Source organism: Zingiber officinale, chromosome 9B (genome assembly GCF_018446385.1).
Source record: "Zingiber officinale cultivar Zhangliang chromosome 9B, Zo_v1.1, whole genome shotgun sequence".
Classification (NCBI taxonomy): Eukaryota; Viridiplantae; Streptophyta; class Magnoliopsida; order Zingiberales; family Zingiberaceae; genus Zingiber; species Zingiber officinale.
This window is the reverse complement of record NC_056003.1, coordinates 13,542,458-13,570,264: the sequence shown is the minus strand read 5'-3', so window position 1 is coordinate 13,570,264 and position 27,807 is coordinate 13,542,458. Positions and strand designations below refer to the sequence as shown.

The 27,807-nt window shown below is 38.5% G+C and overlaps 2 protein-coding genes and 1 pseudogene across 3 annotated transcripts; 1 reads left to right on the top strand and 2 right to left on the bottom strand.

Annotated features, from left to right (window-relative positions):
• Positions 1-4,433: 4,433 nt before the first annotated feature.
• On the top strand, positions 4,434-5,479 carry LOC122023458 (transcription factor RAX2-like). The gene is made up of 3 exons (XM_042581574.1): positions 4,434-4,685; positions 4,763-4,892; positions 4,963-5,479. The coding sequence occupies exons 1-3, from the start codon at positions 4,508-4,510 to the stop codon at positions 5,306-5,308; spliced, it is 654 nt and encodes a 217-aa protein (XP_042437508.1). The 5' UTR covers positions 4,434-4,507; the 3' UTR covers positions 5,309-5,479.
• A 1,409-nt stretch (positions 5,480-6,888) lies between these two features.
• On the bottom strand, positions 6,889-19,101 carry LOC122023457 (FAD synthase-like). Of its 2 annotated transcripts, XM_042581573.1 has the most exons (17): positions 18,986-19,101; positions 18,615-18,852; positions 17,924-17,969; positions 17,679-17,848; positions 17,406-17,523; positions 17,166-17,248; positions 17,011-17,070; positions 16,594-16,839; positions 11,437-11,533; positions 10,855-10,905; positions 10,672-10,752; positions 9,496-9,567; positions 8,954-9,016; positions 7,964-8,110; positions 7,638-7,695; positions 7,435-7,487; positions 6,889-7,304 (listed from the first exon to the last, which is right to left on the bottom strand). In XM_042581573.1, exons 2-17 carry the CDS (start codon positions 18,713-18,715, stop codon positions 7,221-7,223), a joined length of 1,530 nt encoding a protein of 509 aa, XP_042437507.1. In that variant the 5' UTR covers positions 18,716-18,852; positions 18,986-19,101; the 3' UTR covers positions 6,889-7,220. The 2 variants fall into 2 exon arrangements, with proteins under 2 accessions (XP_042437507.1, XP_042437506.1); XM_042581572.1 differs by having other exon boundaries at positions 18,615-19,033.
• Positions 19,102-19,872: 771 nt separating this feature from the next.
• LOC122022825 lies at positions 19,873-25,647 on the bottom strand (annotated as a pseudogene).
• Positions 25,648-27,807: the final 2,160 nt, after the last annotated feature.

Below are 27,807 nucleotides of genomic sequence, written 5' to 3'. Positions count from 1 at the left end.
AAGATTTCATTTACATTAGCTTCTCATCCTCTTCTTCTTGTATTTCTTCGTGGTTGAGCTTATACAAGGTTTCTCCATCTTCGGATTGTTTCCGAGAAGGAACTCTTTCATAGTGTATGTGTGAGAGAGGATCGGATCCTTGAATTAATTATCTTAAAGAGATGGATCCCAACAGATCGAAGTACCACATAATAAATGCTAATTGTGTTGCTTCAAGTAGTAGAGTCCTTGGACTTGTCTGTGACAATTCACCGAAGGCAAAGCATCATTTTCTTTAAATAACTGAATCATAAGAAAACTCAAGATCTTTTACTTGGTAATCTATAATAGATGAAGTAACTAGTTTTCTTTCACTGCATACCATTTTGCAAGGTCCTACAAAGTTTGTGTCATTGAACTCACACAAGAAAATTCATGGTTTCCCATCTGTTGGAAAAATGAGTACACCTCCTTGTGGTTAGCATTGACTGCGAAGCAAGTGTATTTAGTATTGGAGCAAGTGTACTAGTTTTATACTGCCAATTAGAGATCAAATTCGGTGCAAGCATGAAGCAACTAAGAGAACAAAAAAGAATACGAAGAATAAGAGTTAGATAGATCAGAGTACGTACTAAACCAACAAGCAACTGAGAGAAGCTCAACAGCTTCCACATGGCCATCCATATCAAGCTGACACTAAACGTGCAGTTAACTGACACCAAGCAGCTCTCTTTGGATCTCTAGTTCGTGTCAAGAACGTAGAAGCATTGAGTGAAAGAATCTAAAGAATCATTTGTGTGTTTGTATCGATATAATTCACCATAAATTTTATAATTTTAACTGGTTTTGTTTCTACTGTGCAAAGAAAGAAAGGAAGAAGATGCGATGACAATTTGTTGCTTGCTTGGTAATGGCAGCAGTCCACTAGAGAGGATGCTGGGAAGAGAAGCGCCAGTCGCCGCTTTCCAAGGAAATAAGTGATCATAGCTAATGAACCATCATAAGACAATAGGGCATGCACTTCATTGAACTCTCTAAAGATCCACTTCATTGTTCTGCATGCGTTAGGGTAATAATAACCTGAATCTGTAAACCCAATTTTATTATGGGACCTGCTATATCATATAACTGTCACATTAAAATATAAAACCCATAATTTTTATAAACCTCTCCCCATAATTATAAATCCAAAAGACAATTTTATATTCCCACCACATCATTTTCTATTTTTATAATAGGACCATTTATTAAATTTTCCATTTAAAAAATATAAAAAAAAGCAAGTGGCCACCCGTCATTGTGGCTCGGGTCAAACCCACTAATTCTTTTTCATTTTTAAATTATTCTGAATCAACATCCAATTTTAGATGTTGGGTTCTTGAATTTAACCCATGTGATTTGCAATGCTATTAGATTTACAAAATCCAACTTCTAGGGTATATTTGGTTCAAAGTGTATGATTAGGTTATGAAAAATAAAATATAACTAAATATTATTTAATTTAATTTTAGATAATGTAATAACAAGTTATTTGTTTGGAGATTTTAATATATAACTTAGTAATGATAATTGTATCACTATCCAAATTAACTAATAAAATTATATATATATATAATATTAATGGTGATTATATAAATAAATAAATTCAGTAATATTTTAGAATTTGTTATTATTTTAGAAATTTTTTTAGGATAATTTTGTTGGGCTTTATCCCAACTATAGTTAGGAGTTAGAGTGATTCAATTGATTAAAATTTTATTAAAAACCTAAGTTAAAAAAAATCTAATTAAAAAAAATGTGATTGTCTCTCACGCACGCCGCTAGTAGAATCGTCGCCTGCCAAGTCGCTGCTACCTCTGGCCTGAAGAGCCGCATGCCACCTCCGGCCCAATGAGCCGTCGGCGAGTCGCTGCCACCTCCGGCCTTCGACAATTGCATTCGGCGGTCGACGTGTGTGAGCTTCTCGTTGGAACGGTGACGAAGGGCACAGCTAGTCGGAGGCTCATCGAGCCGGAGATGAGCCGCCTACTACGACCTCCGGCATCCAACAACTGCCTTCAGCGAGTGGCGTGTGTGAGCTTCTCGCTAGGACAGCGACCACGGGATAACTTTCGGAGGCTAGTCGAGCCAGAGGTGAGTCACCTGCTGCCACCTCCGACCCTGGCGAGTCCTCCTACCTCGGCAAGGCCTCCGACCCCGACGAGTCCTCCCTCCCTAGCGAGTCTTTAGTGCGGCCTCAACGAGTCCTCACGAAGGAATGCGAATGGGTGCGCTGATTCTCGATAACCTCAGGAATAGATAAAAACCTCCAAAATTGAAGGTAATCTCATTCCGGACTTCATTCCCAAATTGATGATGTTTGCTTATGTTGGCAGGCATATATGATTACTTGAGAATAGTTGATTCTCTAAATCAAACACGGTTATCATTGATAACCTTGGATGGATAACCAAGATTATCACGGATGACCCTCAACCAAACAACCCCCTAGGATTTTGTAAACCCAGCATTGCGGTCACTCTTAAAAGTAGATACACCAACATGAATATTGATAAAGATGGTGAAATGAAGAGCTCTCTATGAATTCCCTCTGAACACAAAACAGATACTCCCATTCCTATAGCAAACTCAGGAATAAAGATCAGATATGAACATAATAAGGAACAAAACAGTAGCTTGAAACTGAAAGAGGCCTACGTTTATGTGCAAGTGAGGTTGACAAGACTCATTTTATCTTTCTAGGGAAGGGAGGAAATGAGAAAGAGGAAGAAGGGGGAGAAGAGGACAAGTCAAGCAAGAGAGAGCTTTCATTGTCATGCTTGGTTTTTTATTTCTCTTTGTTTGGTAGCTCCTCCATTTTGGTGTTTTCTAGCCTTGGTTCCAAAGCCTTCTCTTGTCCCAGAAACCAATGCTACACCATGGATACTAAGAATTATGTTTGATCTAAAGCACCTTAACCTTTTTTTTCCCTAAGATATATTTCTAATCCCCATTTAGTCTAAACATTGATTATGAAACAATTGATCATATTAATGAATGGTAAGGTGTGCCTAAGGTCACAGATTTCCTCGAACCAGTCGATGGTTGAACCTGACTTTTGACCGATTCAATCGAAAAATTGAAGTCCTTCCATTTGCCACCGCCAAAGACATGCTACTGCAAAGGAAACCAACACTATGGTAATCAGACTATTTTTTGGCATTTTGTGCCTTTGAAGATTCCTTGAGCCCTAAACTTGTGAATCAATGTCCTCATGGTGGTCATTTTACAAGCTTTGATGTCTAATACTCAACAAAGTCATGGCTAGATATGTATCAATCATTGGTGACAGTCACAATCCTGCTGTAGATCTAAAACTCTTGATGGTATTTCTCTTCTTGATTGATTAAATGATGTGGACAGAGTTCATTGTTGAATTTTAGAGATTAGAAGAGTACTTTCTTAGTCATTTCCTATGTCTTATTGATATTGATTAGTCTTCACCGAACACTGAGGAAAGCAGCAGCTGAAAAATTTATTGGCAGTCATCTTCCTTTAAAACAATTATAATGTGTGGAAGATACAAATATGCAATGAATCAAATAGATAGCTTAGTTGTACAATAAAGAGGTTTTACCAAACAGAAGAGCTTCTTATTTTATGTACTAGTTTAGCTATATATCCGATGAGGAATGGTATTTGTGGAACGAGAATTAGGCATTCTTAGTGATTCGATGGAAGTCTAGATAGTTTGAAAACATAAAACAGGATGAGTTAGGAACGCGTTCAATAAGGGTCACACTCCGACAATCGAGTAAACATTTTTATAAGATGTGTAATTACAACATACAATTGGTAGACACAAAAATGATGATGTAGTTATCGATGTTATGTATTATTCATTTCGAAAATATGTGGATCGGATCGATAGAGGACTTACAATAACAACATGGCAAATAGGGCTTTATCATAGTGTGCTACTTTCTTCTCCCTTTTGCCTCCACATCAAAGAAGCTTTCAATTCAGATGACGCCTTTTACAAGTAACTAAATTTTTTTTTTGTGCTAAAGTAATTGGCAAGTCCATTTCATCTACATTCTTGCATCATCCAATAGTGATAGATAACTAAGTAAAGATATATTATGAAAGTGACCAACAATTAATAAATGATCAGAACATGAATTCACAGCCTAGGTCTAGGCTACTGACAGAACACATACATCATCAAGCATTAGGTTTGGCAGATCATACATCATCTAATTGTTTCTTATTTAATGTCTATTGCTGTAGGGGTGGCAACTCTAGACAGAGGCCTTAGACTCAAAGCTCTGCATGGTACATGCACATCATGGACTAGACCAACCTAACAGGAGCACTGACTTCCTTGCCACAGCCAGGACTTTTTGTTATAGTAAACTGCACGCAATGGAGGAGAAAGCCAAAAGAAGGTGAATAGATGACCTGATGTAGGGTCTCCTAAAGTACATGAGCAGTTCGATAAACTTGATTGAAACTAGACAGGGTTCTCTCTCTATATAGCTTTGTGCCAATGTCTCCTTGCTTGCGGCAACTAATATTGTTAACTCAAAGCATGGGGAGGGCTCCTTGTTGTGACAAGGCCAACGTGAAGAGAGGCCCCTGGTCTCCTGAGGAAGACAAGCAACTGAAGGAGTTCATAGAGAGGCATGGCACCGGAGGAAATTGGATCGCGCTGCCTCAGAAGGCTGGTGAGGAAAGTACTGCACTACTTCATGATTAGTTCCATATCCATCGATTGAATGAATGCTTTGTGGCTGTGGAACAGGTCTGAGGAGGTGTGGGAAGAGTTGCAGGCTCAGGTGGCTGAACTACCTGAGACCGAACATAAAGCTTGGAGATTTCAATGAGGATGAAGACAGGATCATCTGTGGCTTGGTCGCTGCCATTGGAAGCAGGTGATGATGATTTAGCTGGAGGTTTCTTATGTTTTTTGAGCAAAATATGAACCGAGTTGATAAAGTGCAGATGGTCGATCATTGCGGCTCATCTACCGGGGCGGACCGACAACGACATCAAGAACTACTGGAACACCAAGCTGAAGAAGAAGCTGCTTGGGCTAACAACAAAACACATGAAGAAGCCTCAGCAGCAGCAGCTGCTGCAGCCACTGTTGTTGCCTTCAACCTTGTCGTCAGTAGCAGCACCAGCAGTAACAGACTTGGAAGGCATTCCGATTCCTCCATGCCCGATGAGCTCCTTCACAAGCTTAGGCCACCAAAATGGTGGCCTGGTCAGGTTTGAGGAGTTTCAGGGCGACGGGTTGTATGGGACTGGGGAAGCGTCATGGGTTTCGTCTCTGTACCATTGCTGACTGTAGTGACAAGAAATAGCAGTGACAAGGTGGTGGTTGTTGTGTTAAGTCTGGTCCTGATGGCATCCAGTGAACTCTTCATCGTTCAGAGATTTACTGAACATGTGGAGACTGGTGCCCTTTTTCTGTCATCGAGTGGTAGAAACGAACAGAGATGATTGTTGAGCTCCACTTCTTTAGCTTATTTACTCTAGTCGAGCGCTAGTGGAGAGGATGAGGGGGGTTCATGTGGTGGCAAGGACTTTGAGTGTCACCGGCGAGGGCTTAGGAGTGGCGAATGAACGTGAAATAAAGGCTCGGCTTGTGAGGGCTCAAAAGGCATCGAGGAGAGGTTTGGACGCAACTTCAGATGATGAAGACTAAATAAATGGTGATGGAAGTTCTTCAAGAGGATAAATAGAGCTTAAAACAACATTCGTTTAGGCAGACTGTTAGTATATATAACTCTGGCTTTCGACATAATATGATTTATAGGAAACAAGAACAAACCCCAACAAGTGAAGATTTCATCTTAGAAGGAATAACTATACCAAACAGAGAGATTTAAGAGAAACTATGAGATAATGTGCAATCGATAAATGCATCTAGATGGCCACAAGTGGAATGATCAAAGCTTCGCTAAATGGTGGTGCAAAGTTGGTAAATGAAGGTATATCTCTTCAGTTCGCCGTGAAAATTGAGAGGCATGTCTAAGGTTAAGTTTTAGGCTCATCAGCATAGCACTAGTTCTCATTGAAGGCTAGAAAAGTTGAATACCATCTAGTCTCCTGATATCTTGGCAGGCTATCAGTAAACTTGGCCCTCTCACATTTCAGTGACTTGACAAACAGTTCGAATGGATCAAAATTGATCAAAAGAGGACCCACCTGTTTTGAACATTCAAATTGATAGCTATTTCAGCAAGGGCAAGAACAGCTTGGATTGCAAGTAATAACTACTGAGATCACAAACTGACATCACAAGTCTAAACGTTAATCTCAAACTACAACCCTAAGTTCAGTAAGGAATGTGAAAAACCATCTAAAATGAATTGTCAAAGAGATTCTCGTCTCAAAGGAATAAAGCCTGAAGTTACTCTTATTGAGTCTATGTTCTTCTCGTCAGGCATAGTATCCAATGGCACAAAAACATCTGTGAATGAGGCCAACGACAAGTGATCTCAGATGTCACATTCACATGTCGAAAACAAGATGAGGAGCTTGAAACAAGAGGAGAAACTTGACTAGGCAAAGTATGAAGTTACACTTATCGAGTCTATAGTCTTCGGGTCAGGCAATAGTATCCAGTGGTACAAAAAAAAATTGTGGGCAAGGCCAAGAACAAGTGACCTTAGATGTCATTATCGCATATCAAAAACAAGAAGAGGAGCTCGAAACAAGAGTAAAAACCTTACCAAGCAGTGACTGTTTGCTCCTCTTTCTCCTGCAAAATGTGATCTGGCCGGTGCCATTCCCAACCCCCAAAAAAGAGTTGATGATACACATTTTGATGAAATGGTTGAACACTCTGCCACAGCAGAAGAATCATGTCTTTTGGCTGTACAAAGAATTAACAGATAAGCAAGAGACGACATTGCAACCTGATCCAAAAGTCATTTGAGTTTAACTTATGACAATTTCTTCATGATGCTCTTAATCGTGTATACATACGAGCTAATAATCTTGTATACATATGGGCGATTTAGCTTGAACTTTGGTGGTTTAATCAGTGAGCTTCCAAAGTTTTTAGGATGTGCAGCTTAACTGGTACTTTCTGCCAAAGAAACTGCAGCGATTGCTTCTTCAAATGGGAAAAGGTAGTTGGGCAGAGGAAGCCTTTAGAAGAAACTGATGTCGATATTTAATCAAGATCAGCTTCTAACACCAACTTTGGGTGGTCATGACCTCTGGAAGTTAAACTTTAACCAAGTATATCAGTCACACTTGTGTTCAAAGAAAGCTCCAGGTGGGAAACTACTGGACAGTTTCTTGACAGCCGATTCAAGTCTAGACTTGTCCTAGAGAAAATGTCAAGGGAGCATATTAGGAGTTTCATGTTCGCAGAGAAAGTTAGAAATGTGTGTTTTATTAAATGGCAGTAAAACAAAACAAAGACGGATATTATTTATTGATGCTTAAAGAACTCACCTTCCCGATGAAATTTATTATGGAAGGTGTGGCACGGGACATGCGATGGCATCCTATATTTCACAGTGATGAATAATCAATAGGGATACAAGAAATTATATTATTGATTGAAAGCTCTGTATGATAAACATTTAAGCAGCAGCAGCAGTTCCTGCTTGGAAACCTGATATGGTTCACTTATGTGGAAAAGTTCTGGTCCTTACCTATGTAAATATCTGAGAATTCAAGGCACAGTTGCGACATGGTCTGAGCAATTTCAACCTGCAAAATACAGAACAGTAATGTTTGAGAGTTTGTTAGCAAAATAAAATATTGAGAAAATACATCTAGTAGAAATTGTAATTTACTAAACAAATTTAAAATGTACTATGGTCCAAACATTAGTATGGCACCATAAAGAATTGCTTGTACCAACACTAAAATTAACATTCGGTGCAGATCACATCCGTCGCAGATGGTACAGTTAAGTAATTTCAAATGACTAAGGAGCGGAGAGAGGGAACCATTTAAACATAAGATGGAGATTTACATCAGAAAGTGTGGTGCTAAGATGCTTCAATGTGAATGGTGCCAATTGCACTAATGGCACATTAGGTAATTCGAAAAGACAATCCCATTGAGTTTCCAATTCACATATATTTGTTGCAGAAAGAATAATAACGTTGTGACATTTGATCTGCAAAGAAAGAAGCAACAGATCAGGCACAAAGAAAGTTCCTCATCAATCAGGAAAACTCTTAGATAGTATTCAAAAAGACTACTGGCTTGTTGCCATTTCAATGCAGGCAAACTCTCAAATGTACTCCATGCATTGTGCACCAGAGACGGACTAAGAAATTATTCAAACCCAACACAATGTAATTAAAGTTATTAACTTCTTGTTTTGAAAAAATACCAGTAACTTTAGGCATTTGCTCCTTGAATTATTACTTTAAAGATATAGCATTGATTTGACCCTAACTTCACAAATTCTGGATCCACCACGATTGTGCACCAGATAATTCAGTTTCCGTGCTCATTTGTTACACACCTCCCTTTAACCAACTTCCTTTCAAATTTATACAATCTAATATTACATGTTCAAACTGACATCAGCTTGAGAACTTTAAAGATGTTCACATTAAACCTCTTAGCTGAGTTTGTCTGTCTGTTTCCAAAAGCAATAAAGAGATTCACAAGCAAACCAAGACAGTAGTTAATAAATGTTCTTTTTTGCTCCTAGTTTCAAGTAAATAGAGGTTAAGAGTTGAGACCTTTAAAAATATTCACATTATGCATATTAGGTGAGTTATTCTGTTTCTTTTCAAAAATGATAAAGAGATTAACATGCAAACTAAGACATTAGTTCATAGATGTTCATTTTGCTCCTTGTGTCAAGTACACACAGGGTAAACTATTAAATGCATATCAAATATAATAGGAGTTAAAAACAACAAGTAACAGACAATCTGTTTATTCAAAATAAATAAATTAAGTAAACATAGAAAAACAAAATATCCAGAGAATATGTCAAGCATACCAATGGAAGAGGAAGGTTTTTGTGATGCAATAATTCTGTTATACCTTCAGGCAATAAAGCCATCTGAGAAAGTAAGAAAAAACGAGTTAGAATGTCAGCATTTAGAATTTAGAAATAAACATTAGGTGCACTATCAAATATAATTCATTCTGCACATAAATGGTGGATCTCTATATTAAATGGTAATGTCTTGCCTTGAAGAATATCAATATGCAATAAAACTTGTATAAATGTATAAGAAACATTTTTCAGTCACATATGATGCTATTATAATGACCTTAACTAAGATACCATCTCTCATATTAGTTGGAGCATATACATAGGCATGGTTCCCCTCAGACACAGAGTATCATCCAATTCAATCAACAATAAATTCAAACCAAAAAAGGACTTCAGAAACAGCAACAGACAACCTGTTTGCAGGATACGAAGTTTAGTAAAGGACTTCTATGTTGCTGTGCATGCAAATGGCCTTACCATTACTTAATAGATATTAACAGAAATGACAGAAAGCATGCAAAAGCCAAATATTTATTTATTACCTCATTCCTGTCCCCAATGCAGTGCTGTCCTATAAGATGTCTGAGGTACTCCTCAAACTCTTCATCAGGAGCCTGGAAACAAAGTACAGATAATTCGTAAGAAATATATTGCCTTAGGCTATATGCAAAATAACAAAGATCAATGTCCTGCAAATTGACTGGACCTCTGAGAAAGTAGGCCTAACTATTACACTGAATATAAAACTGATTAGAGTAAAATCCAGACTAAAAAGAATGCGATTAATGTTTTCACTTTTCAGTAGTCAAATAAATACTGCAAAGCTTTGGAAAGAAAGGCTCATAATGAGGGCTCAGACAGAATGAAAGGAGATGAATATTTAATCTCTTCATTCATAGAACTCAACATAGCATTGTTTAGTTTGGCAGGTCCATAGTTGATGCGTAGTCTAAAATGGTTGTGGAGACATATCATCATTTATCAATTATATAGTAAAACTAAACTTAGGACATGGTTGTAACAATCATTAAAGTTTTAGGACTCACTTTATACACATTGAAGCTTGGGAAACAATTTGGAATTGCCCTCTAGTGGAAAGAATTAGTCATATAGCATGCTCAACCAAAAAAATTTTGAAAATGCCTTATACAAGTATCAATATCCAAAAATCATCCAAAATAAGGAAATCATTTGAGATTGTTTCTTAAGTAAAAGCAATGTATCTACAAAAGCATGTGATGGATATTGTACTAAACAAATGTTGATGAGTATAACAAACATTTATAATAATTTGTTATTAGTTCTAGTTAGAACCTAATTGTGGATTCTTAACTGCAACATATGATATTCTTCACTATTTAAAGCAAACTCTCATACATATATAGGATATGTAAAAGCACTAGATCCCTTTGCATTTATATTTCTCCAAGTACATATGGCTACTAGAAGCCTAACACCAGGTATAGGACATGGCATATGTACCATGTAGATTCTAGAGTTCACCAAAACTTCACCACTTGAAGCAAGATAATGTGGTTTTTCAGTTGCGGATTGCATTATGACTGTGATTTATTGACAAAAAAAAAAAGACAAAATAAACTTGTGAAGGCAGGATTTTTTTTTCATAAAGCATATTGCAACATTATATGATGGATTAGATAATCCAAGTTTAAACCATGAAATATTTTGGTTGAAACCCAAATCCCACATCAACTAACCAGCCGAACTCCAAAAGCTTTTGCTACACCTGCTAGTGAAACATCAGAACTCATAGGGCCAAACCCTCCAAACAGGAAGACCTGTAAATAGATGTTCAAAGATCAAATGTGTATGAACTGCGGTAAAAATATTAGAACTTCAGAGATTAAGAACTTAGATAACTGAAGGTCACTGAAAGAAACCATGTCATTTGTAGACTTCCTCTGTTCCACTTCTTCAGCCACAGAATCAATCTGGATGAACAAAAGAGGTCACAATATACTCTAATTGAGAATGGAAAAAAAATACTAGGAAAAATTTGAAAGTTCTTTGTGGTAGCATATATCTAGCATAAAATCATTTACAAGAAAAATTTATGAAAACTAGCAAGCACAGTTGAACATAGTTGAAAGCTTTAGCCTATAACTATCACAGTGTAATTGCAACAGATGCAAACAAATAAAAAAGTGGTGAAGATTTAAGAATAATTTGAAGATAAATTCCATCTTCATAGCAAAGAACAAAGCATAAATCAGACCAGAAAACAAGCTTCCAAAGCCATGGACCATGCTGGTTGTAACAGTTCAAGGAGAAAAATATAAGATTAATCCTCATCAGTGAAAATCTCACGGTATTCAATAAAAGTAAATTTTTGTTGCAACTGTTTAAATTGAAGACAATATACAAATTATGAATATTGGCAGAAAAGATAGGAAAAGATCATATTATCTGCATAATTTGAGTTAAAGTATAGAGATAGTTATTATTGCATAAATTTGTCTCACTTCATTCTGAACAACTGCTATACGAGTTGTTTGCCATCCAATAGCATTTAACTTTTTGCACAGTGCCGCACTCAGCTTGTCCTCTGTAGTGCCAAATCTGAAATAAATGTGCATCAAGAATAATGAATGCCCCTTTAGCCATAAAAAGAACTGTTGAATGCCAAAAGCTAATGTTTATGATGAATCAATTAGCAAAATCAGTAAACGAGTAAAAAAAAATGGAAAAAAAAACTCTCCAAAATATGTCTGGATAATGTTAGATATACGAGGAATAAGATCCAGTGGGTGAGAGTAACTAGCATTTGTTTGGCTACGTGACCACTATAGCTCAAGCATTCATTCTGGAAAAGTGAACACCCATCTTCTTGGAAGAGGATAAGGGAAAACATAGTATAAAGGAGAAGGAATAATTTGTGATTAAATTTGTTTAGAATTATTGTTGCAAAGCATTATAACCACCTCCAAAAGTCTTGGTTGAACTCTCATGAACTCAGTCAAAAATATTCTTTATAAATTTATTGCAATTTTCCCCTTACGGGAAGCTCTTTTCACTCACCCAAGCCCTTCAAGGGTTGTGCTTCAGGGAGAAACCAACAATTCCATGTTTATATAGCGAAAGGGAAATTGAAGGCAGTAATATTCAAAAGGTTCACATTGAACATTATTATTGTTTAACATAAACAAAAAAGGCTTTTTGTCCCAAATATCAACTAAAAAAAACTCTAGTGATCCTTGAATCGCCCTTGCAAATAATACAAGTCATCCATCACAGAATCCTCCACCGGACATTGTAATTTTCTGGACAAGTTGTTGTTGGAACCTCGTGGTAGTTTTGATGTGATCAACCAAGTTAAAGTTAGGTCCCGTTATGTTTGAACCTTGTGTCTAAATGTGCAGGAGCTTAGGAACACAAGAAATCGAGCAGAAGACACAGTTAACGAGAAGGATGACACGAGAAGGGAGCCGACGGGCTCAGTGCATCCGAGGGACGAGGTGCTGCAGAAGAGTACACTGGTGGACAAGAAGGACGTGCGAAACATTCCGAGGGACGAGAAGCGAGAGCGGAAGCCTGCTCGAGGAGAAGACAAGGAAATGGGTTCGGGTGAGCCCTATCCCGGATGACCACGATCACCCAGGCGATCGAAGTAGCAGAAGAGCAAAAGGTGGTTGTAAGTGCTGCTGGAGGCGCCTTCAAAGGGAGTTGAAGGCGCCTCCGCACCTTCACTGTCGAAGGTGCCTTCCATGGCTGGAAGGCATCCTCGATGAAGGGTACGAAGGTGCCTTCCAGCCCTATGGAAGGCACCTTTGACTAGGCTGATATTGTCATTGCCAAAGGATAAAGCTTTATCTTTTGGCACCTAGCTAGAGGCGTCTTCAAGCCTGTTGGAGGTGCCTTCCAGCCACGAATAACTTTTCCCAAGGGCTATAAAAAGACCGCTGGACCTAGGAAATAGAGATCAACTCTTGTTATCATTTCCTAGCAACTGTCTGAACTTTTCAACGAGTGTAAGAGACTTCTCCGCCTTCAACGAAGGAGATTTTTATTGCGCTTTCACTTGCCTTGGATTAACAACCATCTAGGTTGTAATCAAATAAACCTTGTGCCTCTTCTTTCAAGTCGTTATTTTAACTTATCATTATTGTTGCTTTTAATTAGAGTAGAAAGAATGGGAAAGGTGTTTGTTTTATTTCGACAAGCAATTCACCCCCTCTTGTCGACCACCTACCTGGTCCAAGAAGTGGTATCAGAGTCAGAACGCCTCACAAGGACTAATCATCGACTGAAGCACTGAAACGATGGTCGGACCGACAATTTACCCACCAAAATTCGAGGGAGAATTTGCGTTTTGGAAGAAACGCATGGAGGTATTTTTTAAAACCGATTTTGAATTATTGTTAATATTAAAATATGGATTTGTAGCACCGAAAGAAAATGAGGAGTATCAATGGACCAAAATGGAGCAAGCAGATTTCGTAGCAAATGGATGAGCGGAATTCCATCTACTGAGCGTGCTACCTCCGCAAGAAGTCAACAGAATCGGCACCTACGAATCAACAATGGAACTTTGGGAGAAATTCCTGGAACTACATGAAGATACGTCCGAAGCCAAACTCGCAAAACGGGACCTACTCCGGAATCAAATAAGAAATCTCCGAATGGAAGAAGGCAAATTGGTTGCTCAACTACATAGAAGAATTAAAGAGCTAATTACTAGCTTAACGAACCTCGGAGAAATGGTAACCAATCGAGACACGCTAAGGTATGCTTTAAATGCGTTCCCGAGAACACCGGAATGAACATCTATAGTAGACTCCTATTATATCTCTAAAGATCTCGAGATGAGTACTTTAGAAAATCTTTTCTCCACTTTCGAATTACACGAATCTCGGTGTGCAAGACAAAGAAAGGGGCCGAGTCAGAATAATGTCCTAAAGGCAAGAACGGACGATCCAGACTCTGAAGAGTCAATTGATGAAGACGAAATGACTTTAATAGTAAGGAGATTTAATAAGTTTATTCGATTTAATAAGCTTAAATCGCAAACGAAAAAGGATTATTAAAACAAAAAGAAGGTTCGATGCTACAACTGCAACGAAGAAGGGCACATCAAGGATGAATGTCCTAAACTAAAGAAGGAGAAAGATAAGGGCAACAAACCAAAACACAAGAACTTGAAGGCCACATGGGATGAATCATCATCCTCTGAGTCCGAGATCGAGGCCTTCTCTGGACTAGTCCTAATGGCAAACTATCAAACAGAAGATGAAAGAAGCTTAGAAATGAGCATCGATGAAGGGGGAAGATCATCAGAAGAAAGCCGTGATGAAGGGGGAGCATCAGATCACGAGATAAGTGAGGTACATGCACTATCTCCCGAACAATCTTCTAATTTTATCAAAATGCTTTCTAAAAATTTGTACAAATTAGAAAAAGAAAGTATTGATTTAAAAAAATAATTAGCTAATGCATGTCCTCTAGAATTGTATGATAATCTAAAATTAGAAAACGAAAAATTAAAGATAGAAATAAAAAAATTGAAAAATGACCATGCATGCTTGAATTTGAATAATTGTCAAAAATAAAAAATTAGAAATCATGATAGGATAAACTGGTATTTACGATTTCACAGGGTCAAATTAGAAAGATCCCCAAAAGTTATATACCTCCAAAATTTCTAATTAATCTAGTAGATAGGAACCTATATTAGTTCCAAAGTCATGCTTAGACTAAAATTTAAAAAAAAAAACAGGGTTAAAATATCAAAAAGGAAATTAAATATTAATTTCTTTAAAAGACTTTGTCTAAGAAAGTGGTTGTTGTTCCAATATCCAAGAAGGTCTAGTGTCTCGCCAGAAGCCAATTATTGAATTTAATACTTAATTGACTAACTGTTAAACGATTTACTGTCATAATCATTTAACAAGTTTTTTTAGGATCAGTTGAGTTTTTAGAATTGACAAAATGTTTTCTTTAAAACTCTTTCTAGTCGAATACAAAGTATGACTTTATTGAAATTTCTTTTAAGTCCCCTAAAAATTTATTTCAAACTTTCTAACTTTTTATGTTATTTTCCTATTTTTTGATGTGATCAAAGGAGGAGGAATAGATATAAGTTTAGGGGGAGATTTTAAAATTTTGGATTTTAACTTTAACATTTTAAATTTTACAAATTTTGAATTTTGCAACATTATACTTAATGTTCCAAAAATGTTATTATTACAATTTTTTTACAATACCTTTATTACATTTTTTTTACCTTAACTTGAACTTGGGTTGATGCACATCAAAAAGGGAGAAATTGTTGGAATCTCATGGTAGTTTTGATGTGATCAACCAAGTTAAAGTTAGGTCCTGTTATGTTTGAACCTTGTGTCTAAGTGTGCAGGAGTTTAGGAACACAAGAAGTCGAGCAGAAGACGCAGCTAGCGAGAAGGATGGCACGGGAAGGGAGCGACGGGCTCGATGCATCCGAGGGACGAGGTTCCAACGTAAGAGTACACCAATGAATGAGAAGGATGTGCGCGACGTTCCGAGGGACGAGAAGCCGGAGCGAAAACTTGCTCGAAGAGAAGACCGGGAAATGGGTTCGGGTGAGCCCTATCCCGGATGGCCACGATCACCCACGCGATCAGAGCAGCAAAAGAGCAAAAGGTAGTTGTAAGTGCTGCTGAAGGCGCCTTTAAAGGGAGTTGAAGGCTCCTTCGAGGCGCCTCTGCACGCCTCTGCACGCCTCCACAGATTCACTATGGAAGGCGCCTTCGATGAACAGTACGAAGGCGCCTTCGATGAACAGTACGAAGGCGCCTTCCAACTCTATGGAAGGCGCCTTCGACCAGGCTAATATTGTCGTTGCCAAAGGATAAAACTTTATCCTTTGGCGCTTGCTGGAGGCGCCTTCCAGCCTGTTGAAGGTGCCTTCCAACCACGGATAACTATTCCCAGGGGCTATAAAAAAAACCCCTAGACCTAGGAAATAGAGATCAACTATTGTAATCATTTCCTATCAATTGTCTGAGCTTTTCAATGAGTGTAAGAGGCTTCTCCGCCTTCAACGAAGAAGATTTTTATTGCGCTTGCACTTGCCTTGGATTAACAACCATCTAGGTTGTAACCAAGTAAACCTTATGCCTCTTCTTTCTAGTCATTATTTTAACTTATCATTATTGTTGCTTTTAAATATAGTCGAAAGAACGGGAAAGATGTTTGTTTTATTTCGACAGACAATTCACCCCCCTCTTCCTGGCCACCTACCTGGTCCAAGAGTTGTTTCCTAGTAGGTCAATCTGTAATAAAAAATGGAAAAAGAACTATGAATTCCCTTATTGTTGTCATAGTAGTTTTAAAAGATAACTCATTAGTATAAATTATAAACACAAAAAATATGAAATCTTTCACAATTTATAGACCTTTTTATCTGTAAGAGATTGCTCCACTTGTTAATAGCATGAAAATGGGCCATCATTGGAGAGTAGACAACTAGGTTAATAATAAAATACAAAGAAAAAGTAATACTGCAAAATAGAAAATGGTACAAAAATTTGGAAGAATGTAGGTAAAAAGATCCAACAAAGTTTTATCCAGAAGATACACAATATTTGTTTAAAATTTTTATCAGTAGATTATATAAAGGGTATGACATCCAAAAAATGACTTACAGAATCTCATCACCTACGATGATAATTGATGCCTTGAAGGAACCATTCAGAGAAATGCCAATCACACCATTGTTTAGAGAAGCATTATCACATTTAAGAGCTAACTTCTTGTTTCTTCCAGCTCTTTCTAATCTTCCATCAGAGAGCATATATGCAGGTTTAAAATTATTTTTCGTGCTTGATGAATCAGCAATGCTTAACAATGCATTTGGAACTGTGTCGTATATGCTCCCAATTGATGTATATCTAAACAATCATAGAACTTACAAGGTTTAATAATGATGAAATTAAACAATGTAAGTAGTATCACAAAATGACAATGACACAAACTGTTATGAATTTAAATTAAGATATGATGGCACCATAATGGAACAACATTGGCAAGCAAATGACAGCATCAAACAATTTGTGGCTTACCCTTGATCATAGAGACTGCAGTACTTAACCTTGGAAGTTAAAAGGAAAGCCCAAACATCCCTGACAATGACAAATTGAAGGGATGAAAAGACTTAAATAACAATCTAAATATCTTCAATTGGTATATTAGTTAACAAGTATATCCAAAAAATAACCTGTATGACCAGTCCAAGATAGGGTTCACCCTCATGAAAGGAGGCCATCCAATTGAACTCGGGGAAAATTGCTCCTGTCCAACCTGTGAGGCGAAATAAAGTAAAAGATGTAAACTCTCATCTGCACCAAGAGCAAATTAATAACTTAGAAAAAAAAATCCCATTTTACTGCAAATTTGAATAACTTGGATAAAAAAACACAATGTACTGCAACTTTTTGTAATTTACTACAAGACATACTGCATTAGGATCGCCAATCCTGGTTCCAAGAAAAATAGCTTTAGTAGGTTTTTCCTTCAAAAGAGCCTCTAGGCCAGACTTGAAATCTGAGTGGATACTTTCCAGTTGCAAGTTGTAACTAAGAAAAAGAAAAAAAAAAAAAAAAAACAGAAGTGGAGTAAATAAACCCATAGTTTCAGATACAAGGCATGCTTAAAAGTTGGAGCATCATTAACTTCAAAAGACAAACAAGGCCTTGCATGAGAAAGTAAAAGTGCGAAAGTGCATTCTTACTCAGCAGCAGTTTCATAAGTAAAGGAATTAATCTCAGGGAAAGCACATGGAGTCTCAAAATATATGGTCCGAATTGGACACTTGTGTGCATCATCTGAAAGATGGTGATTTGAACATTCTGATTTTCCTTGATGCAAATAATAGCCAGCTCGCAGCAAATGAAGCAATACCTGCAATGACAAAACAATTGAACAAGTGTTAAAATGTGATACAAGCAAAACAAAGACAGGTATGAAAGTCTGTACCGTTGAGTCCTTTCCCCCATTAAAACTGAAGGCGACCTGCTCAAATCTGTTAAGAATTTTTTGAACTGTTACTATAACTTATTTTCGGAATAACAAAGTAAAGAATCATATGCCAAACTTGCAGTCATGATCAAAGAAGCAACATGGCAACTGCAACACTCTGAGATGCAATGACAATAACATTTTGATATGCAATTTTTGCTACAGTGAATTGTGAATATTTACGAAGGTTCCATGACTGAAAATCAATCAGGTCAATAACAACATGTCAGCACCATCCTGAATTAATCAATCTGTTTAAATTAAACTATACAGTTTAAAATAAGCAGTAATTCACTCCCTTTCTAAGCCGAGACAAAATGACGAACAAGGAAAGCCGTAAGAATAATCGACCTACCTAGCACCTAAGCTCTAAAACTGTAGTTCAGTGATGTAACTACTAGGGCGAAGAAGAAACACAAATGAGTACTGCAAATTCAGGTTGAAAATGCAACTGACGCAGGAAAAGGATCCCCTTGGTCAAGACTGAACAACCTATTCCAGCAAAAAATTTATTTTTAACCAAGATTTGGATCGCAGCGCAAAACTACATACCATAAAGAAATCCAACGCAAACCACAACAAAATCAAAAAGCAAACAAATATGCAAAAATCACCCAACATACTAAACGGCGGAGGTTAGGAATCTGACTCGTAGAGCGCAAAAGCCCTCTGAATCACGTAGACGGCGTTCTGGTACTTTGTCTGCAGCCGCCGATCGGTGCTTTCCCTGATGGCCCTATCGATCTCCATCGCTTCACTGCGGCACCAACACCAGCTCCACGGGAACCGTTTCCGTCGGAGTCGCTGAGTATTACTCCCAAGAGGGCCGCGTAAGAATCAGATGGTGAGGTGCGGGCGGCGTGCAGCGATTGCGTGCGCTCGTGCGACTGCGAGAGAGGGAAACAAAAGAGTAACTTATCAGGGGAGATGATTGGTGGGCGTACGCCGTGAAGATCATCGACGAGCGTTCGTCGATCCGCTCGCCCTCGCTTTCGGCAGAGAATCGATTAGGAATTTTACCGCAGCCGAAAAAGATCTTGCGTTTACTTGCATTCTGACTCTTCAACGATTACGTTTACGCCTTTAGATTTGTGGCTGGTTCGGGGATCGAGATTTCATCGCGCGCATATATGGACGTAAAAGCCCTTTTCTGTTGCTAAATAACTTTTTGCTATTTATAGAATATTTTCTCAATCATTAATTAACCCGCTCCCTCTGGTGACAGTCAATTATCATTTTATTATAAAATATTTTTAATTTTTTTATTAATAAAATATCCTCTGAATGTTTGGGATGGGCAATATCTTTTTGCTCTAAATAATAATTTAGAAAATTAAAATAAATATGTTAAATAAATTATAATGGGCAATTTCGTCTTAAAAAAATTAACGATCCAATAAATGAAGAATCTTTTAGAAATAAGCAAGCATTGTGTTTGGGTAGCTATCAAGACAATAAAAAAAATTATTGGCAAAAAGTTAAAAAGTCATCCTTTTTATCCATATCGTCAAAGGAAAAAAAGCTATATATATCTTTTAAAATTTTATCAAAACAACCCAATTTGATGCTCAATTTTATAGCGACTTTTGATCAAAATTACTTTAAAATGATACTATTTTAATTAAGACAGTTTCAAAATGGTATAATTTTGATTAAAATTACTAATATATCTTCGAGTTAGAACAACTTTAATAAATTTTGATCAAAATTATTGTCAGATGAAACGCAGATGGATATTTTAGTATTAAATTACAGGTAAAATATTTTTTAAAAAAATATGACACGTTTTTAATGATATAGATAGTTAGGAATTCCTTTTAATTTTCTAACAAAATTATATTGGTAAAGACGGAGCAAGAAAGGATGAACTCCAGACATTGACAATATGTTCACTTTAAAACACAACCTTACAAGCAGTTTACCTCGTAGAAGAGCTGATCGAATGGATTATGTTACAATTCGAAGAAGATACAAGATTTAAGTTGTAAAGTTTGATGTTTAGCAAGCACAAAGTCTTATAAATTCATAGATAAACAACATGCCATTAGGAATGGTGCTCTGCAAGTGTGTTATCAGGTGGAAGCTTCCCCTTGCAGACGAATTCTCTTGTTGCCACTTTTTTCTATGGCAGCTGATCTGTTCTCCTTGGCTTCCACTGAACACCTCTTGTAAGGCTTCAAACCAGTCCGGCTAGGCTTGAACCTCCCAGACACCGCGCAGTTGTTATTTCTGATAGACAACTTGTTTTCAGAGTCATCAGGAAGATTGTTAAAATTGGTTGTAGTGCATATGTTCTTGTTGACATCAGCTGGCAATTCAGTAAACTCTGGCTGCAACTTCTTCAGTATGTGGAAGAGGAGCATTGTGGAAGCACCTCTCTCTTGAACAGTGCTCGGAAGGCGAATTGATCCTGGCAAAAGGAGAGAAAGATACATTAAGAGTAGTGATGGTGCTCCAATGGCAGTGGCTGGGAAATTCAGATAGCTAGAAGTTTCCATTACAACCTCTTCGGAAACCTCCTTCCATGATTCAAGCTTCCACTATTTCTAAGCCTGAGATGATTGGTTCCGCAAGCTGAAAATCTATAAGTAGGCTTCCTTAGACTCATCATTTACTTTCTCATGTTTTTTCTGTATACTGTCTGTTTCTACTTTGCTACTGGATGGTGTATTTGATCCACACGAAGAACGGTCCGGTGTTTTCTTATTTCTTGCCTTGTCTGAATCCTGAAGTCCACTATCTGGCTTGATCTTATCGAACCCAGTGGCTTGCTTGTTGAAATTCTCATCTCTTCCACTACCATCTGAGTTTGATGATGATTAGGATTTAGAAGAGTGGTATCTAGGTTTTAGAGCATCAAATTGATTTTCATTTCCAACTTGTGGGTTCCCATCTGAAGATTCCTCAATAGTTCCATCATGTTCTCGAGCTCCGGCTGGGCATGTGTAGAGGGCAGTGCTTGCATACTGTGTAGAAAATGCAAAATTGGCAAAAGGCTGAGGGAACCATGGCAAGAAGATGTCCACCAAGCAGGGACAGGACAACTGTAGCAACAGCAATGGTCCCCAAGTTTGTGGCTGGATTTGCACACTTTTCCAGAATTTCACCAGTTAGGATTCCTGTGATTGGTTGGACAGGAGTCTCAACTTCAGCAGATGGCCATGATGATTATGCAAGACTTGCTGTTGATTGAACTGATGGTTTTTGTGATAAGGTGGAAAGAATCAGATTTGGAAAGGTGGATGACATGTCTAGAAATGACCAATAGGCATCTTGATTATTGTGGAAGTAAGCCAAGGGCAAAAAGACTGGAAATTGTTGATGCATGGAACCAATTGATGGTAGATTCAGGAATGGCGACGAAGAAACTGCAGCATTTGAGGATGGTTTGGTATTCATCTGCCCTCCTAATTGTTCTCTTACAGCAGCAGCTGAACATCTGTATTTTCAGTTTCAGTGACATTAGAACATGAAGGATGATGATGCTTTATCTGGGTGTGATCAACTTCCAAGATATCCTTTGATGTCGCATCTCGAAGGTTTGATGAATATTTGCCCCCTTCCAGAGACAAATTGATTTGTTGCTTTGTAGATTGTCCTGTTTTATCGACACAAAGAAAACTTTTACCTAGGTCCTCTTCCACATAATGAGGAATCAAGGATTTGTCGATTGAAATATCACCGTCCATTTTCTTCTTGAAGGGGAAGAGTTCCAGATACTTTCTTTGATTGGAAGAGATCTTGCTTGCAGAAGAGATCTTGCTTGCAGAAGAAGCAGAAGTAGATAGAGATTCTTGGAAGACATTAAGAACCTCTGAGCGACCTGAACCTTCGGAAGCATTTACTTTGCAACTTCTGCAATGCTGTGAATTTCTAGTCAAAGTAGCTAACCAGTATAAAATATGAAACAAAGTAGATTAACTGTAAAATTCTGTTACTCCAACTGGACAATTGGAACAATGAAAGTACCCACTGAAACCATTTATCTCCAGTGGGTCTTCACTTCCAATTTCCATCACTATACTTTCTCCATAGAGAGACATTTATTGAGACGGTTTCCCATTTATTACTTCACCAAGAGGAGCAAGAGAACCCAAACTGGACTTCCGTGGATACGGATTGCTCGGTTTCCTTTTAGGCCTTGGTGCTGGGATATCAATGTCATGAGATTGTCCTGGTGGAACACCTTTCTCAAGAGCTTCCTTCTCAAGCTGTAATTGACTTGTGTTTAGCAATCAATTGATACCGAGTTACCAGGACTCTTGATGAATATGTACCTCCATATGGAATTTATTAATCGCATCATCAATGAATAACATTTTTATCTTTTCATTTTAAAATTCCATCTTGTTGATGACCATTTTTTCACTTCCAATGAATGTATAAAAATTCCTAATCGAGATGATAGGACAACATTAGAAAATCATTCATCTTAAACTAGTCATGTAATTCAACAAAACATGCTTTATCTCCTCAGTTTTATTATTATTTTTCCTCTTAAAGAATCTACTCAACCATGACCAGTAGAGCGACCATTGAGTACATAATATATGGCTGAAGTTTTAGGTCACAGTATGGTCCTATTACCAGTCCAAACTTGGATCAGTATGATACTGATATTTAAGGAACCACCTTCAATTAAATATAAGAAAGCAACAATTTATAGACAAACAATCAGCACCCACTGGAATCACTCTTAGTGGACGAACAAACTCGCACAAGGTTACACCATTTGCATTCACTCTCAATTCACTTGCTTACTCCCAGCAGCTCAAGAACCTCCAATTATAAAGGTAGGACGATGCTTCATAAGAAGTTTTAATTTCAGCTCTTACAGATTATGTTACTTAAATTAAACTGTGGTAAGGCAGTTTCTTCCTCTTTCTTTCCGATCCAATGCTTTTATCCATTTTTTTTCGTTCTTTTTTGTGGAACCTGTTGATGTGTGTGCTGCTGCCCTCCTCTATGGCTCCTATTGTCACCTGCTCTCCCGCTGTGATATTTTTTATTTTCTTCATGTGAGATCCCTTTACTGCTGAAGAGAACAACGCCATGATCACTTCATGAATCCAGTGGCCAACTGCAGCCTTGGTGTGACATATATTGGGGCTACCTCAACACCCTCTATGAGATTGAGCAATGGGACTGAACTTGAGCCCCTTCAGCTCCTTCAACGATCTCTCTTTGCCAGTGATACACCTAACCTCGGACCATGGTTGCGAAGATTATGATCTAAAACTTAGAATCTCATGATCCAAACCAACCTAAACGATCTAGATCTTGACTAAGATTTGGATTGTGTTATGTCATTACCAATCAACTATCTAATCCTATGCATGCTAACCTTTCTTATGTAGGATCTATGTTTGACAACCTTAACAAGAATATATTCACATTCTATTAAACATTTTAACATTTGACATATGATATATCCTATAACAGATAATTTTTTTCTTATCACAAATAATTTTTTTATATCATACCATTTAATGCTAAGTAAATTATTCCTTTTTTAATTATTGTCATTATTATTAAAGATTAGCTGACCATTTGCTCTAAAAATCATATCATTTTTTTTGCCACTAGGTTATGGTGCAGTGGTAAGAGCGCTCAGTTGTCTCCCAGGTACCCACGGTTCGATTCCCAACTATGGTGTATTTGTAAGGATTTTTCCTCCAAATAGGACTTGCAACTAAAGGATGCTAAGCTTCTGAGCCGCCCACCACAAGTGCTTCTCGATTTATCCTAGTAGTCGGTAGAAAACTTCCATAAAGGTCTGGCTGGTCACCACAAGTTGGGTAATGTCGTGGAGGTGGGCCGGTCACCCAAGGCTCGATGTAACCTAGCCTGGTTAATCATTTTTTGAGTTGTTAAGAAAGGTAGCACACTATATCTTAGAAACATTAAAAGAGTAAAAACACATATCAATCAACTAGATCAATAATATGTGAGTTCGATCAAGATGGAGTTAATAACACAACTTTGATGACTTCAATGTGTGAATCATGGAGGTTTGAGACGACATATTCAAATATCTACTTTGTTGGTATTGCCTCATCAGTGGTTTCTTAGTAGCGTCAACATCAACAACTGGTGCTAGAGAGGTCTTCTACAGGGAGTTCAGAGTCCTTAATTTATGTAACATACTGGAGATGCCTTTTTTGTGAAAATTTTCCAGGATGATCCAAAGATGATGTATGTCAAAAATCAAAGTTGTAAAAATCACTTCGTACCATGAATGAGTTGAATACAGAAGGGCATGTAATAAACATGCTAGTATTTGAGATATGTATGCTATGATAAAGATTGTATTTAACAGTTGGCAAAAATCTCTACAATGACTATCTTGTTCTAATTCAGCACATGATGAACATTTTGATAGTTCCATCTGTAAAAAGACTAATCAAAAATAACATTTGTGTCCCTCTTCCATCACAAACATATGATAAATCTTCGAAGATGTCATATGCCTTTATCCACTATTGAAGAACAAATTCAGGATCCAATAGATACTGGTTGTACGAATTATTTTTTCTTGGTAAGTCTCAAAAAGTTGATTGACTTATCATGAGACAAGACATACTCATGCACAGAAAATTTAAGGTTCCACATAATCCAAGAGATATTAAGTATAAAAATAAAGTAACTCGAAACTACAACATAGTGTATCATTATGATTAACTAAAGAACATAAAGAAATTTACTAAGCTGAAATTAGAAGAATATATGCAGTTTGTACTAGTATAAACTCATAGATTTCACAAATGGCAACTCACTTTAGTGAAGAACTTTTGAGCATGGCTTCTAATTTGCACAGTTGTCTTAGTACCAATATGTTCTGCCACAAGCATAATAAATCCAAAGAGAAGATGAATTTCTAGCATGATCTTATCTATGTTTGTTATAAAGGAATACTTGCTACCATCAATTATAACTCCACTTCATCTTTCATGAAACACACTGAGACATGCCAAACCCATGAAGTATCAAAGAATTTCTTTTTGGTTATGTATTAAACAATTTCAATAAATATAATCCTCACTTTTAAGGGAACTACATACTGAAACACTAGTTTCATAGACATCAACATTCTAAATCTCAAGCTTCAAAACAGACATTCAAGGGAGAAAAGTGAATTGCTACAAAACAAAGCATCATCCGGAGCTTCTAAGTTGAAACATGAAAAAAAAAGAAGGAAATTCAAATCCACACACCTTCAATGTGTTGGCATGCCCTTCCATACAGCTTCAAAACTTCCAGAAAATGGTTGTGCTCCTCCTCAGACCACCTCTCTCTTTGCTTTGTAATCGTGTACGGTTTTGTCGTCGACAACAAAATCACTTTTTTTAAGCATCCACATGTGTTAAAAGATAGGGCAGAAGCGATCAACTACTTCCCAACTTGACAAGGACGACATCTTCTGCAGAAGATTTCCCTTCCATAACCTAATCTCAATCGCCAGAAGCACAATAACGAAAACACACAAAAGATCAATTGGACTTGAAGTCGTCGACAAACAGCAAAAATCCTCCTTCCATATCTGCAACCACACGCTCAATTTGACGAAAGAAGTACCTCATAACTCGCTGAAATCCACAAGACAACGAAATAAAAAAAATCAAACACCAAGAACTGGAAACGTGACATAGATCCATTCCTCACAAAACTTCACCAACCGACATGATCTGCAACGGAACGGAAATAGAAACAACGAATCATTAGCGCAGCATCGATGATTCAAAATCATCGCCGCCACCTCTACTACATTATTTCACTGACTGAAACAAAATCTCAAAAAGAGGGAGAATAGAGCTCCAAGATCTTTTCTCCGCGAGAGAAGAGGGAGGAGATCTAGGGCGGGAGAGAGCGGAGGTTCGGCGACGGACGACAAATCTCAGCCACGAATTTTTCTTTGGTTTTTTAGCGCTTTCGTTAAAAAAAAAAAAAGGAAAAACAATCGTGACAATTAAAAACCGACAGAGATATTTGTTTATTCACTATTTGAGGCGGAGGCAAAGCGCCTAATACGTGAACACGTGGAGGAGCATTAATGGCACCAGCGCTGCTGTTTTCGGTGCGGCCAGCTGATACGTGACTATTCACGATGGCAGAAGGACGAATACGTTTACCTCTAACACCCCCAATTTATTTCAAGGTCAACACGGAGGAGATAAATCACGGACGGCTATTAGTCTTTGGAATAGTGACTGATCCGGTGATAAGGACGGAGGATCCTCTTTGGCGGACAGTCAACGGCACGTGGAGATCAAAGGTCAAGATTCAACACAGAAACCGGCCGATCGGACGAAGCAGGCCTACCGACCGGCCATGAATCCCCTGGACCGAATGAAAGACAACCCGACTAGGGGTCGGGTTTCCGATGCTCGAGGCAAAAAGGTTTCAAGGCCGAGCGAAATGTCCGTTCGGCCGGGCACCAGGCAACAGAGGTAGGGCAATATCATCCGAGCATGCGACCGGGAGTTCTACCGGTCGGACCGATGACTATAATCGGCGACAGGAGTAATATACCTGCCGAGCGGCCTACCCGCTCGGCCCTGGAACAGACAGGGGACGCAAGAGGACAAAGGAGACAGGGGATAACATCATCCTCGAGACACCTGCCGCCGACAAACAGCAGAGTTGGCGGCCGAGCCGTACACAGGATCATACGGTGGAAGCTTCACCGTCACATCCGGGATATGCTCGGACGATTGCGGAATGACGCCAGAGGTACTTTTCTGACACAGGCTCGTTAAGGTATGTTTGGGGAAGCGTGCACGTATCGGGAAGCGTGCCCGCGTCCCCCGGGGTCCTATATAAAGACCTCCAAACGTCGATGAAGGTATGCACACATCTCTACTGTAGCCACATTACGCTGCTTCTCTCGTTGCTTGACTTGAGCGTCGGAGGGTCGTCGCCGGGAAACCCCTCCCGGCTCGGCTTCTTTGCAGGTTCACCGGAGAGCTACACCACCAGTCGGAGACAGCAGAGCGTGCCACGTCCCCAGCGTCCGTCGACTCGGCGTTCGGACAGGATCAGTGACTAACACATAAGGGAGATATTTACCTTGGCTTTACCGAGATTCAAACCCCAGACCTCATGATGGCAACCCTTTATGTGCTAGCAAACGCATCCGAGGGGACGGTACATGGCTATTCATGCGTAGGGCTGTAAATGAGCCAAGCGTTCGTGAACAAGCTTGGTGTTTGGCTTGGTAAAAGCTTGTTTATGTTCGTTCAATATACATAAGATTAGTTAAATAAACAAGTTTGAACAGCTCGTTAAGCTAAACAAACAAACTTGAACACATATGTTGTTGGGACATTGACGTCCGCTAGAGGGGGGTGAATAGCGTCTCACCCAAATCGTCGCTTCCTACAATAGTTAGTGTGCACAGCGGAAATACAAGATAAACACTAACAATAGAAAGCAGACCTAACACGTTGATTTAACGTGGTTCGGAGATAAAGCTCCCACTCCACGGCTGTCCGTAAGGTGGACGATCCCAATCCCTCGGTGGATGATTCCCCGGAGAACTTCCGGCTAGCTCGCGTAGCTCCTTGTGGGTGGAGAAACCTCGCCACAACCTCGTACAAGCACGCTAGATCACTTGGGCACTTGGAAACTCTAATTAGGGTTAACCACCACTAATTTCGTCAACTTCAACCAAGCTTTCAATGCTTGGTTATATAGGCCACGGGTTAGAAAACCCCACCTACCAGTCGACTGCCCTTCGTGGAAATTCGACCGTTATAGCCCAACGGCTCGATACCAACCCTCTGTTCGCTACCAGTCGATTGCACCAGTCAATTGCACCAGTCGACTGATGAAACCACCAGTCG

Coding starts and splice junctions, on each gene's coding strand:
- LOC122023457 (XM_042581573.1), bottom strand. CDS start 18,715: ATGGAGATCGATAGGGCCATCAGGGAAAGCACCGATCGGCGGCTGCAG. Junction 9,568..10,671: donor AAGCTTTTGGAGTTCGGCTG/GTTAGTTGATGT, acceptor CTTTGTTTCCAG/GCTCCTGATGAAGAGTTTGA. Junction 7,305..7,434: donor TAATAAATTTCATCGGGAAG/GTGAGTTCTTTA, acceptor CATTTTCTCTAG/GACAAGTCTAGACTTGAATC.
- LOC122023458 (XM_042581574.1), top strand. CDS start 4,508: ATGTCTCCTTGCTTGCGGCAACTAATATTGTTAACTCAAAGCATGGGG. Junction 4,686..4,762: donor CGCGCTGCCTCAGAAGGCTG/GTGAGGAAAGTA, acceptor GCTGTGGAACAG/GTCTGAGGAGGTGTGGGAAG. Junction 4,893..4,962: donor GTCGCTGCCATTGGAAGCAG/GTGATGATGATT, acceptor GATAAAGTGCAG/ATGGTCGATCATTGCGGCTC.